We start from the raw sequence: 16,430 nt of genomic DNA on the forward strand, positions 1-16,430 counted from the left end.
GTTAAACAGCTAGTAGGATTCAAAGAAATATTAAATTGTTTTATGAATAAGAATAGCATTTGTAAGCAGAACAGAAAGGACAGAATTTGACAGGCTGTCAATCAATGTGACATTATGATTGGATGAGGTCATGGTAGGGTACTGTAAAATTAGATGTTTTGTGAAGGTTTAAGGTTTTCTTCTTAAGCATCCATCATTGCCATGATCACAGACAGGGTACGGAACTAGAAGGCCCATCTATCCTTTCTGATATGTTCCCAGAAAGCACAATGGAAAGAAGCCTTTAAGAAGAATTTCCAAGGAAACAGGTCTATGTTAGTCTAATATAGGTAAAATTCAGACTGAGTTATGCAAATACTTTTCAAAACATGAGAGAATCATAAACACAGAACATTGAGGACTTCTGTGTGCACATTCAAGGATTAACTATGCATGTTATGACTACACTACCATATTTCAAAGTTTTTGTTTTTCTCATGTCTAAATTGAACTGACTCATCCATTTAGATTCTAGGCTGCTATAAAATTAGTTTATCACCCCCTGGAATGATATTGCTATTCTCATTGTAAACACAAATGGTAATAAACATATATCAAGCCAGAACCAAATGTGTTTGTATACAGATCATAAAAGAGCAGTATGCTGCTCACACACAGAGATTTATCACTCACATGAGTTTTCTAAGTGAGACTTTTAAACAAAACCAACCGCTAACATGTATTACAGAGCCCATTCCAAGAGGGTAGAGTTGTAAAGATTACATTATAACATTTATTCAGCTCATTCCAGGAAATGCTATTAATACATTTTATTGCTAATCATAAACTAATTTCCCCTCAAAATTATTTGCAGTTGAGGCATATTAACCACAGAAGGTATTTTATGTGGAGTTGTCCTTAAACTGATATATTTCTCAAAATGTCATCAATACTCATAAAGCATCACATTACACAGAGGAAAAAAACCATTTATAATAAAGCACTCAGTACAGATCACTAAATATCAGATGCATATAAATTCATACTGAGGGTAAAAGCTGTTTCAAAACATCATAAGAATGATTTAAAAAAAAATAACAACCACTCCTGATTGCTTATCCATAGGGTGAAATATTTCCCTCAACATCTAATGAGACTTTCTTAACAAAGCAATTTAAAGATGATTTGCTTGTAACCTCTTAGGAACAGAACCCACACTGGGTCATTGTTATCTGTTAAGTCAAAATGGTAAGTTATCCATGGTGTTAATAAGATAATATATTCAAAGTTGTATTGTTCATTAACTATGCATGGGAAAAGCAAATGTGCTTTATTTGTTAATGGCAGTGAGTGTCAGTGCAGAATTCCTCATTTGTTGCTGTTCACAGATATCTGGGGACAGGGACCATTTTTTGTCATATGTTCGTACAGTACTTAGTATAATGGGGTGAGACTCCTGGGTACTACCACAATAAATAATAATAATTCCTTTGGAGTTATATGTGAGAGGATTGGGGGCCTTGCAAAAAGCTAGAGCTGCAAATTGTGTGTTCTTAAAGTCAGATAATTTATTCCCTAGTTTACGAAATTCTGGAAAACCATTATATTTGCATTTCTTTTCTTTCCAATGCCTATAAATTAAATTTCTCTGAGATGTATTTGAGCATATGTTTAGAACTAAACACTCTCCACTGTACACAGCCCAAACAAATGGGCCGTGAGCTGCAATGGCCTATACAGGATAGAATTCTCCACCCTAGGCTGTGGGGAGGAAGTGGAGCTGGTCTCTGAATGAATCCCACCTCCTTCCTCGGCCTTCAGAGCCCAAGCTCCAGACAGAACCTGAATGTCTACACAGCTGTTTCTACCACTGTGGAGTGAGCCCTGCAAGCCAAAGTCTATAGACCCGGTCTCCAAGATTTGCCGCTACGGGTTTTAGAAGGCAATGTAGAGTACCCAGGGATGCAGTAGCCATCATAGCTGCTGTGCAATGCTCTCAATACACTGTGCAATGCTGCTGTGTATGCCACCACACAGATCAAAAGGACATGCCCACCCAACTTATCTACAGGGAGCCTCTGCAGAGCACTGCTTTGTAATAAACATATGGGTTTCCCACAACTAGCTCCTTCTCCCTGTAGCAGATTCCCACCATTTCCAGTAAGGTGATGACTTTCGGTGATCTGCACTTGGACTGCAGGGTTCGTTCTTCAGAAAGTGTTCTCATTGTTTTTTCTGCACAATATCCTTTAAAACCCCTCCCCCCCGCCCAAGCAAATTAAGGCATCAGAAAACAGAAAACAATATAAAATGAGACAAATCAACAGTGACAAACGAGACAAATCACAATTACCACACAAAATCCTCATTCATGTGCCATTTACAAACAAATACTTGTTCAGGTGAAAAATGGCTTATTTTGAGAGAGGAAATTTGGTTATGAATTTGCCCTTTCAAAAATATTCAAATATAGTGCAACCCTATGCACATAAATCCCAGTGATCTTTGAACCTAAGTATTGGAAAAAACTATCCAACTACTAATACATATGGTCACAGAGTTACAAGTATAATATAGCTCAGAAGTAAAGGTTAATATTTTAAATTGAAGAATTAATTAGTCTCAAGTTCACTGTTTTACCTGACTACTAATTTGCTTCTTGCCGCAAAGGATATTATTTGTTTGAACAAAGAGGGAAAAGGAGATGTCAGAAGCCATTTACATTGTGAAAATGAGAACACAAACAGAACATGCACTGTAAGTTAATAAGCATCAAAACTTTAATCAATGTGTAATTCTGTATAATAAATCCTCTCTCGGAATGTTTCTGGAAACTTGAAGATAGATTATATAGCAAGTGAGGGCATTAACGTAGGTGCACAATCTGTCAGATCAACTCTTTTATATATTTGTGATAAGTAATTGAATTGCATTTACAAAAATAATCCTGTCTCTGTAATTTTTTGGAACTGGTTAGGTGCTTAAAACGCAATCTGAAAATCTAGTCCAAAATGTGAAGAATACTGTAACAGAAAGGGCTTTTTAAAATGAAATAAGCATCATAGTCTTTCCTAGCCTAGAAATTAGAAGAATGTTTTTTTTAAATAAATTGAACCCATTGTAAACAGTCTTATGTCCTAAAGAGTCAACTGTCTACCTTTCATATTTCATATTTCATCACTCATAAGCTTAGCGGTGTAAGTACATATAAATAATTGACATATCCATATCACTGAAACAGAAAAAAAAAGTTTTCTGCTTCTATCAGAGACCGGATAGAGGTTGAACTATACTTAAGGCACTGAATTATCTCCACTGACTTTTAGTAATACAATACTCATAACTTCTTTTCTTAGCTTTTATATAGTGCTTTATTTTTTCAGTTTCTTGTACATATATTTCTTTATCAATCCTCGCAGTATTACCATACCACATGCACATAGCATTATTTCCATTTTACAGGTGGAGTAGCCGAGGAAACAAGTTTAAAAAACATCTAAGAATTTCAAGTGCCCAAACTGAGAGACACTTAGGTGTCCAAAGGTTGAGCTTCAAATTCTAGTCGACACTTTTGAAAATTTGGTCTAAATGTCTTTGCTGATAGTCACACAATGAGTCAGTGTCAGAACCAGGATTAGAATTAAGAAGTTTCTGACTCCCAGTAGGCCACATGGATTTTTATTTATAGTTATTGAATAAACTTTATAAAAATAACAATTAGAAATGTGAACATGTCTAACCCCTGAATTATGTATGTAAGAGCATAGCTCTCTCCAACCAAAAGTGTTGGAACTGGGCATTAGAAACGGGATAAAATATAGAAAAGAAATGTGGTTTTCTAGCTATATTTCAAACCATATTCTGTCTGGCTATACCTCTGCACCTTCCTGCTTCCCCCCAGCCCCCACACACTAGACACAGCTACTGCCAAGACTGCTCCCAGCAGAAGCAGAATAATCCAAACAGGGGTAGGTGTATAGAAGTGGACCAGGAGGATTTACACTATAAGACACAAGACACTTCCCATGAGCCCTAAATCCAGACCAGAACACCCTTCCGCATTTCAATAAATAGAGGGCTCACTGAATGCCAATTTTGGAAGCTTTTGAGGAAGTCAGGTTTGGAATGCATCAATTGTGTTGCTGGTCCTCCCGTGGATCCTCCTTTGCTATGTAGCTTTGTCTAGACTAAACTCTAGTCCAAGGGTCAGCAACCTTTCAGAAGTGCTGTGCCGAGTCTTCATTTATTCACTCTAATTTAAGGTTTCATGTGCCAGTAATACATTTTAATGTCTTTAGAACATCTCTCTCTATAAGTCTATAATATATAACTAAACTATTGCTGTATGTAAAGTAAATAAGGTTTTTAAAATGTTTAAGAAGCTTCATTTAAAATTAAATTAAAATGCAGAGCTCCCCCCACACCTGCCGGACTGGTGACCAGGACCCGGGCACTGAGTGCCACTGAAAATCAGCTCATGTGCCGCCTTCGGCATGTGCGCCATAGGTTGCCTACTCCTGCTCTAGTCCATGGCATCAAAGTATGATGTTTGCAACAAAATATAAAGCACAAATGTTTGTTTTGGCTTCCCCCCAAAAAAAATTCAATGTAAATATAATTTTTGCTGATATAATTATTTTTTACTGAGGACAGAAAGTTGTCTTTAAATGGCCTGTATCAGGTTAATAGTTTTATGATATTTATTTTCAAGTGATGCCTGAATTATTATATGTTTTTGTTATTTTATGCTCTATTTACCTAACCAAAACTATGTTCTTCTTTAATACATTAAAATATTCCCATCTAAAAATGCTCACTACTGAAAAAGGAGGCTACAACATACACTGAAAAGACATGCAGGAAAAAAAATCAAACTTTACCTGTCCATATTTTGCAGCCAAATGCAGAGGGGTCCAGTACTGATTATCCACAACATTGACATCAGCACCATGATCCAGGATCAGAGATGCCACATCCTTGTACCCATTTGCACAGGCTATGTGCAGCTGTGAATAATACAAAAGCAGGGTATTATTTTAAAGACTTTCACAAGACATATGTGATCACTTGTTTCATAGATTAGCAGACATTTTAACTTGCCCAAAAGTTTAACTTGTGGGGAGGAAGAAACACTCTTCTTTCAAAACAGGGCAAATTATGAAAATGAGAATGCAAAACCAGTGTTTGAGAACAATATTCCAAACATTGCAGAAAACCAGTTTGATCAGAGGTTTTCAGTGGTTAGAAATTAAAGCAGGAAATATCAGAACAAAGGACAATTCCAGCCAATCAGCATCAAGTGTTGCATTAATGATCTAGTCTGACCTAGACTCTGCTCTTATAATTTATCATTTTCATCCTTCCTTTTCTGTTCACTTCATGTTTCCTACCTTTGCCCTCAATCCTAGGCACCTGCACAGGTTCTATGAGCCCAGGCAAATTCATACCTTCCAACAGAGCTTGGTTCATGGCCTAATTTACTTTTGTCCCAGTTTTAAAATCTCAGTTGGGAGATGATGGTACTTTACTGCTCCCAATTTAATTTATTAACACGCAATGATGCTAAGCTCATTAGCTTTGCAGAGGTTATGCTGGGGAAATCATAGTCACAGAACAAAGCCTCTATGATTTTACTCCACTGTGATTTTTTTTCTTTTTCTGGTCTCACCTCCCTGCATGTTTCAATATTTAAAAGATTAGAACTGGGACTCTTGACTAGCCAGTTCCATGATATATTAAAGAATAAAAATTATAACTGAGCTGAGCGATTGAGATGCTAGTGAAACCACTGTCATCTTGAGCAGCAAAGAGAGTATGGGATGAGGTGTTAAAGAATGGGGCAGAAGGGGAAAGATGAAGCTCAGAAAATAGCCTTACTTGCTAAAGGTTAATTTTGGAAACCAGAAGTTAAACTGTACAATTTTTTGTTTCAATGCCTGGCTCCTGCGTGTGTTCTGTACATTATTTTCATTACAGATGGAGAACAGTAATTAAAACAAATACGATATAAAATCAGACAAGTATATACAGACACACAAAAGCTAACCAACATGAAAGAGGCTGTAGGATAATGAAAATACTAGAAACTAAATGGATGAATAGACAAAAGTGCAATAGAAGATACTGTATCATGGATAATCTGCCATTAGGGATTCCTCCTGGAAATTCAGTTTTTATGCATGGAGAATAAGAACATGTATTATCATTAGGGATATACTTCAAATATCCCAAATGATTCAGGTTAGGAAATTGTCCAGATTACCAATCAGTGGTATTTGTTCTCAAGCTGATATTTTCTATGGGTCCAAGCATGCACCTCTGATTCCATAAGCAAATGTCAGAGAAACCGGGGGGCTTTATCCTGGAGATGTGGGAAAGGAACAGTACAAAATAACTGTCCTTTCCACAGCCACAAGGAATCACTTCTGCCAGACCTCCATGGAACCAGGATTCAAAAAGATTCTGGGCAAACTGGACTAAGGAGAGAAGGGGAAAAACCGCTGTATGTGACCTTGTCCTCTACCAAGGCAATAGAAATTCAACTGATATCTTTTCCTGAGTTATTTCTGCCTGAAGCAACATTAAATGTGGCAGGTAGGGAAGAGGGCTGCACTCAGGATTGTAATGGCTGCCTACTGGCAAAAAGGCTCCTGCAGTTACCCTGTGCAAGAGATGAGTGGGCCCAGGGTAGATGCACAGAGTGGCCAACCCTTAGCAGGGCTGGGACTGGATGCTCTCTTTCCCACTTATTTCTTCTTCAGCTATGTCTATAATTTATATAGATAGTTTCCATCGAGACCATCATAGATATAGAGCTATATCAGAGCTTTTCTGCGGAAAGGTCTCCCATCAAAAAACACAGTTTTGTCAAAACGGAGGGCTTTTTGGTGGGAAAATGCCAATTTCAGTGAAAAGTTTTGATTTCCCCAGGGGAAATGAGAAAACAAAAATTAAATTTTGTTTTGACTTAAAATGTGGTTTTGACGTTTTGCTTAAAACAAAACAAAACAAAACAAAACAAAACAAAACAAAACAAAACTATACTGTATGTCAAAATGTCAATTAGGAATGAAAACTGTCACTTTGAATTGGCTTAAAACTTCACTAGGGAAAACCAACACTTTTTGACTAAAACATTTTAAACAAAGATTTTTCATTTTGCCAACCCACAAGCTTTTTCTCTAAGTACATGCACACACATCTTTATATTCATACATATGTATATACAGGTGGCTTGAGTTACTCCTTGGGAGCCCTACCAACGCAGGCTGCCAGAGATGTGCCAAATCAGGAAGTAAAATATTTGGATAATGAATGTGCAGAACTACACATTATTTCCTAATGTACTGCGGTTTGCCTGGCACTCATAGTGCCTTTTTCCAGACTTGCAGTTTTCACATTGCTGCTGAGAAGTGTGGACTGAATATTTAAAAGAAAGTTATATCACTCATGGGATGCTGTTATACTAGGCTGCTCTGATATTTATCAGAGCAGCCTAGTATAGCAGCATCCCATGAGTGATATAACTTTGGTTTAGATGCAGACTAAACTATGGTTTAGATGCAGACTGTCATCCTGATGATAGGTTTATCTCCTTGGTACACCTAACTGTTATGGAAGAGGGAATTTATTTGTGCCCAGCTTCTAACTATGACTGACATTACAACTCCAGGCACGAAAACCATTCAGTGAACATAAAATGTATTCAGTTGCTTATACACAGAAAAAAATGAGAGTGTGGGAAACAACAGCATTACAAAAAAAAAAAAAGACTTGCTGCAATCTTATTAATTCACATCTTGTAAAAGCTTTTTAGTTTTCCCTTGCATTTCAAACCATTTACGTCTCAGTCATGAAATACAGAGATTCTGGATCATATCACCATGAAACAGGCTTCCTTTTGTGAGCCAGAAATGGGATCTTTGCAATTGTCTCTGTATAGATAGGTTTATCAGGTACAGCAAAAAGCCCATTGCCAGAATCTTTTGAAACAGACTGGCTGACTCCATATTAATGAACGGGGAGGAAATCAGTCTAACACAGTCTGTTGCTGAAACATGCCTTTTGGATATTTTATCTCCCAGATCACAAAACAAAGGCTTTGCATAACATAAATCCCCAACAAAAGAAAAAATAGTCCACTCTGTATCTATTTGCTGTCAGACAACAAATGCAGTTCAGAAATCAAAGTCCAAATAAACAACATTCAAACACAAATATCCCTGTGATGGGGCAGCTGCGTGCACTGGGATGTAAAAGGTTAAAGCCACCCTGGGGAGGCTGTGTGGGAGGCAGCCAATAAGGAAAAGGCTTGTAGTGCCAGCCAATTAGGGAAAGGTTTGTTGGAAGAGCCAATCAGGGCCAGGCTGGCCCGTATAAGAAAGGGCTGCTGAGCAAAGCAGAAGCAGTCACTCCCTGGAGTTTGTTGGAGGAGGACTGGCTGCTTAGAGGGCTGGAGCACCATATACAGAGCAGTGCTGGGCAGGGTCAACAGAACAGAAGAAAGCTCCAGGCTGATGGCTACCAAACTGAGGCCCTGATACAAAAGCAGAAGAGAAGTTCTGAGGAAGTGGCCTGGGAAGGAGATGGTAGAGTTGGAGGAGGGGCCGCACATGGCTGCTGGCTACAGGGTCCTTGGGTTAGGGCCTGGAGTAGCCGGCAGGCCTGGGCTTCTCCCTGCCACCACCCTTACCCCCAGTGGCCATTGAGGGAAGTGGCCAATGCATGGGCTGCAGTCTGCCACTGAGATGAGTGGCTAGAACTACAACTCTAGATTGCCACTGAGGCAAGTGATTAGACTGAGGATTGTTGATCCCCCCAGAAAGGGGGAAAGAATGGAGTGGTGCACAGCCAGAGGGCTGTGTCTGTAAGAGAACAACGTGGTCTGGGGAGCGATGGAGAGATGCAGAGACAGGAGTGATGACAGGTGAAAAAACACCTGAGGAGAGTGCACTGACAACCCTGAGCTAATTCCCAGGACAGCCAGCAGGAGGTGCCGTGGTGGTGAGTCAAACACTGTCACAATCCCCTTTTGCCATGTTTCAAGAGCCAGTCAGATTCCAGTTTGTGCAATAAACTAAAAGATGGATTCTCTAAACCTTCTCTTTTTATAGTACATATTCTTCATAATAAAATAGAGGTTAGTTACTGTAACTGGAGGTACTTCAAGATGTGTGGTACCTATCTGTATTCTACACATGGGTATGCATGCATGCCGTGCGCGCAAACCCAGAAGTTCTTCAAAGTAGTGTCTGTTGACCCACATGTGTACAGTAGCTTCTCTTGTGCTCCTGACAGGGAGTATAATAGGTGATGTGGGTCAACACCTCTCCATTTCCCCTTCTTACTGCAATCCTACAGGATCCAGAACAAAGGGGAAGAAGGGTGGGTAGTGGAATACAGATGGGGACCACACATCTTCAAGGACCTCCAGTTCCAGGATGTAACTTCCATTTCTAATTTGAGTGCTGGTCCCCATGCATATTCCACAAGTGGGTGATTAGCTGGCAGTGTTCAGAGTGTGGGAGGGTGCAAGGAAGCTGGTAGCAGAGATGCTTGTAGTACGGCCACTCCTTTAGCCTGCAGCTTGAGTGAGAGAGTAGTGTAATGTGAAGGTGTGGACAGAACTCCAAGTTGCCACTCTGCAGATGTCTTGTAGCGGAACATCCTATAAGGATGCCATGGAGGCCACTTGTGCTCACGTGGAGTGAGCTGTAATACCCCCAGAAGGGGGAAGGTGACCAGTGAGCTCCCCACCCTGTAAGGGAGGTGTCTGTCAAAATAGTGGCCTTCGGTATGGGAGGGTTGAAGGGAGTTCCCATCATGACCTTGTGTGGGTTGGATCACCATACAAGGAAGATGAGAACTCCAGTAGGAACAGTGACACTGGAGTTGATGTGATCTCTGCTTGGTTGGTAGATCAAGTGGAGCCAAGCTTGCAGACATCTCAAGTGGAGTCTGACGAATGGTGTCCTGTAGCTGCATGTAGCCATGTGGCCTGGTAGAGAAAGACACCTGTGTATCATAGTTTGTGGTCTGCATGTAATGTGTGACATCAAGTTGCTCATTGCATAAAACTTGTCTGTGGGGAGAAATGCTCCCATGGACACTAAGTCCAGTATCACCCCTATAAAATTTATTGTCTTTCAGGAGTACAAAACAGACTTTTCTTCGTTTATGCAACCCCCTAAGGTGGTAAGAAGGTGCCAAAGAAACTTTATTTCTAACATGACTTCTTGACAAGACCAGCCTACAAGGAGACAATTGTCCAGCTATAGGAACACCATATATCCCTTGTGTCATATTTGAGCAGCTACCAGGGTAAACACTTTAATTAATATCTTGGGTGCCATAGCCAGTCCAAAGAGGAGAACAGAAAACTGGTAGTGCTCTTGACCAACCACGAAGTGGAGGAGTTTCCTGTGATATGGGTGAATATCTATGTGAAAATATGTGCTCGCCATGTCGAGAACTGTGAGCCACATTCCTTCCTGCAGGAAGACCGTTATAGATGCTAGCATAATCATCCTAAATTTCAGCTTTCAAATACAGATGTTGAGTTGCCAAAGGTCCAGGATGGGTCTCCACCCTCTGTCTTTTTGGGGGGATTAGGAACTATGGGGAATAGAACTCTCTCCTTTGGTATTCAGGCAGGATGTATTCTAGCACTCTTTGGTGAAAGAGGGATTCCTCCTCTTGTTGAATTAGTTGATGAGAGTGGTTTCCAGAGGGTGATCAGTGAGGGGGCTTGTGAGGAGGATAGGAAAGAAACTCTACAGAGTATCACTGATGCATAATCTCCAGAATCCAACTGTCCATGGTGATCTTGTTGAGGTGTGGGCAAAGAGAGTAAGATGGCCTCCAAAGATGACAGGGGAAGGAGTAGGTAGCATCTGTGGTGGTGCCTCTGTCTCAACCTTTATCTCAAAATTGGCCCTGGGCCTGCAGCTGTGAGTAGGCAGAATATGTGGCAGTGCAAGGAGCTGGGAAAGGGGACTTGTTAGTCCTTTGCTATTTACGTGGAGGCTTGGATGGATGCTGGTAACATGGAGCATGTGAAGGGGATGCCTGTAACCTAGAGGACTGTCTCTGGTGTCTCCTCCTGGGGGCTGGAATGCAAATCCCTATGGATCACAGTGTGGCTCATGAGTCCTTTAGAGAGCAAAGAGACTCGTCTGTCTTCTTCTTAAGGAGATTGGACACATTGAAAGGAAGGTCTTAAATGGTGTTTTGAACTTCTCTAGGAAAGCATGACAATTGGAGTCAGGAGTCCCTTCATATGATGAATCCTGTGGCCAAACTTCTAGATGCCGTATCTGTGGAGTCCTAAAGAGCTACCTTCACCACCAATCTTTCCTTGTCTATAAAAGACTGGAATTGGGCTAAGGCTTTCATGGGAAGTTTATCTTTGAAGTCTGCAAGGCTGCTGTAGGTAAAATTATATTTAGCTATTAGAGATTGGTAACTATGTATGCAAAATTGCAGACATGAGGAAGAGAATACCTTCCTCTCAAGAAAGCCCAGTCTCTTTTGGCCCTTTTCTGTAGGGGTGGATTTCTGGTAGTGCAACCAACTTCTTTTCATGGCTGCATATCACTAGAGAGTTAGGGCCGGGGTGGGGGAAAAAATGAAGTCAGCTCCTTTAGGAGGAACAAAATAATGCCGCTTTGGTGTAGGGACACTGATGCTAGTAAAAGCAGCAAAGAATCCTGTGGCACCTTATAGACTAGCAGACGTTTTGGAGTATGAGCTTGGGTGAATACATGCATCTGACGAAGTGGGTATTCACCCAGAAAGCTCATGCTCCAAAAGGTCTGTTAGTCTATAAGGTGCCACAGGATTCTTTGCTGCTTTTACAGATCCAGACTAACATGGCTACCCCTCTGATACTTGACATGATGCTAGTGTGTGCCAAACTCTTCTGGCCAGTTCCAAGATAGCCTCGTTAATTGGAAGGGCTATTTTGGTCAGTCCTTGTGGCTGTAAAATGTCGAAGAATTGGGGGTTCTGAACCTCTTCCAGCAGGATCTGTAAATCATCAGCGACAGGCTAACTACATTATCTAGAGAAGACAAAGAAGCCCCCATTGGAACTGGCAGTACCAGCTCTGGCTCTTCTTCTTCTTTGTACACCAATAGAACCAGATGATGAGGGGGGGAGGAGAGGAATGGCTCCTGAAAGGGATCCATGCACATGGCCTGGAAGGGCCCTTGGGGCCAAGGACTCCAGTAGGGCCAGAAGAAGAGAATCTGTACCACCTCTCTACGGAGGGTTCATATCCAGAGGGAAGATAAGCATAGCCTCTTGACTGTCTATCAGGACTCCTGGGCCTTCTTGGAGATACTATCTCCTCCAGTTCCTTCACTTACGAGGATGGTTCAGTCAGTAGCAGTGGTACCGTCAGTCCAGGGTGTTCCACCCAGTGAGAAAAGCTGCTCCTGGGACATTAAGAATGGTTCCTCCAGAGGGGTAAAGATATCTCTCAAAAGTGAAGGGTCCAAAAGGAGTGGGGACAGCAGATAGGGGAGAAATATGTCCTCTGGTGTTACAAAAGTCTCAGTGCTGCCCAGAGTCTGAGGAGTTCCCGTGGGAGCACCAGAAGGATTCAGCTCATCCATCACAGTCGGTTGTATTTTGATGCTTCCTAACCTGCACTGGAAGATGGGATCAGCAAGAGCCTATTGTTACATTTTGGTCCCGCTGACACTGTCTTATACCTTGCCCTTGAGCCTGAAGGTCTTTGGTGCCAGTTCTGTTGGATCCATACATGACATCTCGACCGACATGGACCAGCTTGGGGAGGAAATGCATTTTTTTATGGACAATCCTCTCTGGGGGTCTGTCCTTGCATCCATGAGAGTGCCCTCTTCTCTCATGGGGAGCCCTGTGCAAGGAGTCTTTAGGCTTCGGTGGCAGAGACTCCACTCCAAGGTTCGTGCTTGGAGGGGTGTTGCTAGTCGGCTGAGTCCAGTATATGGGGCTTTAGCTCAGCCAGAAGTTATGGGTCAACCAGAAGTTAATCACTGGGTGAAATTCTAGGGCCTGTGTTATGCAGGATGTCATATAATCATGGCTTGAAAATCTGTTCCCATCACTCAAATGTCCAAGGGCTCATATAGATGCATATCTACAGTGTACATGAAGTTTTCAAAACTATGACTGAGTAAGAAACATGTCGTTATGAAATAGATGTAATAATACCCTACTTTAAAATGCCAAATATTGTACAAACCAGTAACTAGATCCTACTTTATGTAGAGTGTAGGCACACTGATTTCCATGGATCTGCACAGACACACAAGTGGGGCCATCATCCCCCATCCTGCAATTGTCTCTTTATAGGCAGACCCTTCTACCTGCACAGAGCCCCACTGAAGCCCAAAGCCTTAGACCTCAACTTGCAAATATTTATGCATTTCTTTGGGACTACCCATGAAAGAAAAGTGAAGCAAATGCACGTTCACAGGATTCAGAGCTGAATCAACAGCTTACCAGTGCAACCCCTTTATCGTTCTTCTGGTTCACATTCCCTCCAGCCAATATAAGTTGCTTAACATCTGCAAGCATTGTCATAGGTCTCTGAATCTTCATCTGGCGCAGTGAGTTCAGATCCACACCTGTGCAGAAGAAAATAAAACATTTAAAGAAAAAAGGCTAAAATCTTCCATTTTACTCAGACCTTCACCTGCAAATGCTTATTTTGTTTTGGTCTATTGATTGATAGGCACTGAATGAACAGGATGAAGGGCAGGTCTAAATGTTCACTTACAAATGCCTCAGTTGTATAATGTCCGAGAAGATTATTTAAGTGCATGGGCCTGAGTCTTCACATCAGTGTACATCAGGAATAATGCCACTAATGACCATGAAGTTGGTAAGGTGTAAAATTGGTGCAAATGAGAGGAGAATTAGGCCTGATCTCTGCCCTGAAGAGCTTTCAGTAGGAAAAGGGCAAAACTAGGGTGGTGAAAGAAGTGTGTGACAAGACCCTGCCATTTTGGCGCACCCCGCTCAAAAATGGGGGGAAAAGAACAGTGGGTTTAGACCTATAAGAGATGCTTTAAAATATCATCCAGGATCAGTTGCTAGCTGAACCAATGAAAATTGGTCCCCCAGTGGCTTGGAGGGTCAGGAGTGGGCAAAAGCCAATCAGGCCCAGCATGCAAGGTAAAAATGGCTGTCTGCTGCCTTCCTCCAGGGGGCAGTTCTGGAGAAACTGGGAGAAGGGAGGATCTTCCCCATCTTAACCCTGTCTCATCAGGGTCTAACACTGACTACCCCTTTTGACAGTCAGCGAAATACTGTTTTGTTCATATTGCAGAACTTCAAGCCCAGACGGCCATCTCAAAATGGGTATCAGTTTGCTTGATGTAAAATGAAAGGGAGCTAGCTTTATGAGACACTCCACTGGTTCAGGTGAATCCATGACAAGGTACAAAAAATCTGTTCAGTGATGAAATTGGCAATTAGTTACATTTTGATAATACAATATTCAATCAAGATACCAGGTCTGATTCTCCACAGCTCTGCACCTTGTATGGTCATTTATACCTACAAAAATAAAATATGAAATGAGCATAAAATGTTACTCTTCTGACAAGGTAACGTTTTAACCCAATTTTCAAGGGTGTAAATGGCTATACTACATGCAAGGCTGGGGTGAATCAGGCCCATTATTTCTTCCTACCATCCTGATCCACAGGCTGTCTCATGTTCTAAGTTTTATTTGCATGCCGATATTCAAATAGTTCCAAATCAGGTGTGGAGTGCTAGGAGTATAATATTAAAAGCCACATTCACTAATTCATACATTTATACATCTTTCTCTCCTCACAGCCACTGCAGGACAGTACTGTTAAAAAGAAATATAAAACTAAACTGAAGGAAATTAAACTGCTGTACTGGGAAAATAAATCTCATATGTGGGCAAATCCTGTAATCCTACATCAACATAACTCCCAGTTAAAAAAAATAAATCTAGAATTAAACATCACACAGGAGCCTTTATTTTAACCTCTGGTTTATTTTTCACAATGAAAGTAAATTGATCCTGGTTTTTTTTTCCTCTCTCTCTCTAACTATATATAGACATTTTAATGAAGACGTTAGCTTCTGTTTTGTTTTTCAATGTTTATGAAAAGTACAAAAATAAATTGCCTACCCTTCTTTCCTTACTCACTTAAATAGCCCCATTGAACTCAACTGGGCCTCAAACTTGCCCTCATGGATAGCTGCTTATGGATGGGGGCCCTGGACTACTCATGAAAGTCAAGAAAGAGTTGACACAAAGATATGAGCAATTGTAACTGTGGAACTCGGCACATGTACTATTATTTTATTAGCATTTGGAAACACTGCTCCAACTAAGAATCTTTAACCATATTCTTTTCATATATCCATTTTTATAGAGTTTTATGCTGCTGCTATTTTAATTCACATTGGCCTCAAGCTTGATATGAAGGATGTCAGCATAACTGCCATGTTTTCCTGTACAAAATTTGATATTATTTGCTAAGATGTAGTTATCTTCATAATCAGAGTTATTGATAGTTAAGAAATGGTTTATGCATGCACTCCTTTTAATTCTAAAAATGAAGAATGAATTTTCACACGTAGAATGTAACAGTGTTGTTTGTGGTACTGTATTTTGGCTGCTGCAGCATCTCACTGACTGAAAAGAATGGGATAAATCGGTTAAGTGATGTCTGACATACAGTTTAACACCTAGAGACAAATCATACCAATCTTATTGCAAGTAGTCCTATGGCAGTCAATGAGACTATTTTTGCATGAGTAAGGTCAGAGGAATTTGGTTCCTTAATGGTGATATTGTGCCAATGAAGAGCAATATGTGTTTACTTCCTATTGACTGACAGTTGTAGTCAAGAATGCACTTTTAATTTCATACAGTAGTCAATACAGAATCTATGCATTCTTTCTGTCAGAACAGGGGGGTTTCCTCTACGTACAGATTTGCATTTCACAATCACAGATTAAAAGACCTCAATACAATGTGCAGGTACAATCATATCCTATGTACTGTCAATTCCACTTCTTCTTCCCTCTTGCTTTCACCTTTCTCCATCTTGTCTTTTAACAATAGTGACAGATTGTTGTTCACCACCCAAACCACCTTCTTATCCCAAAGACTTGACTCTTTAATAAGCACTGAAGCTTAAATAGCCAAACTTTTGTGGGGCCTAAATAAAGTCCAGACCACCACTCACATCACCTCATGGCATTCACTTCAGATGTCTTTCCTTGTAGTTCAACACCCATATAGATACGCAGACTGAAAAATGTTAGAGATGAGGGGTAAAACATGAGTGACAGTGACGATGCTTTTTTATTGCAACTGCTCTGTAGTGCAGAGAGTAATTGTGAAAAATTTTCACATCTAATAGGATTGAAATATTTACTACTGAAATTTGAATGTCATTTGTTTCCTCTTC

General features: G+C 40.6%; 1 protein-coding gene across 2 annotated transcripts in view; it reads right to left on the bottom strand.

The window, feature by feature from the left end:
• Positions 1-16,430, bottom strand: part of MYO16 (myosin XVI) — a 592,718-nt gene that overhangs the window by 330,383 nt on the left and 245,905 nt on the right. For both annotated transcript variants that reach the window (XM_050946813.1, XM_050946805.1), the window contains exons 6-7: positions 13,471-13,595; positions 4,860-4,985 (exon numbers count right to left, since the gene is read on the bottom strand). In XM_050946813.1, coding sequence (XP_050802770.1) covers positions 4,860-4,985; positions 13,471-13,595 — 251 coding nt within the window. The remainder of the gene's footprint in view (positions 1-4,859; positions 4,986-13,470; positions 13,596-16,430) is intronic.

The sequence above is a fragment of the Gopherus flavomarginatus genome, chromosome 1, assembly GCF_025201925.1.
Source record: "Gopherus flavomarginatus isolate rGopFla2 chromosome 1, rGopFla2.mat.asm, whole genome shotgun sequence".
NCBI classification, from domain to species: Eukaryota; Metazoa; Chordata; order Testudines; family Testudinidae; genus Gopherus; species Gopherus flavomarginatus.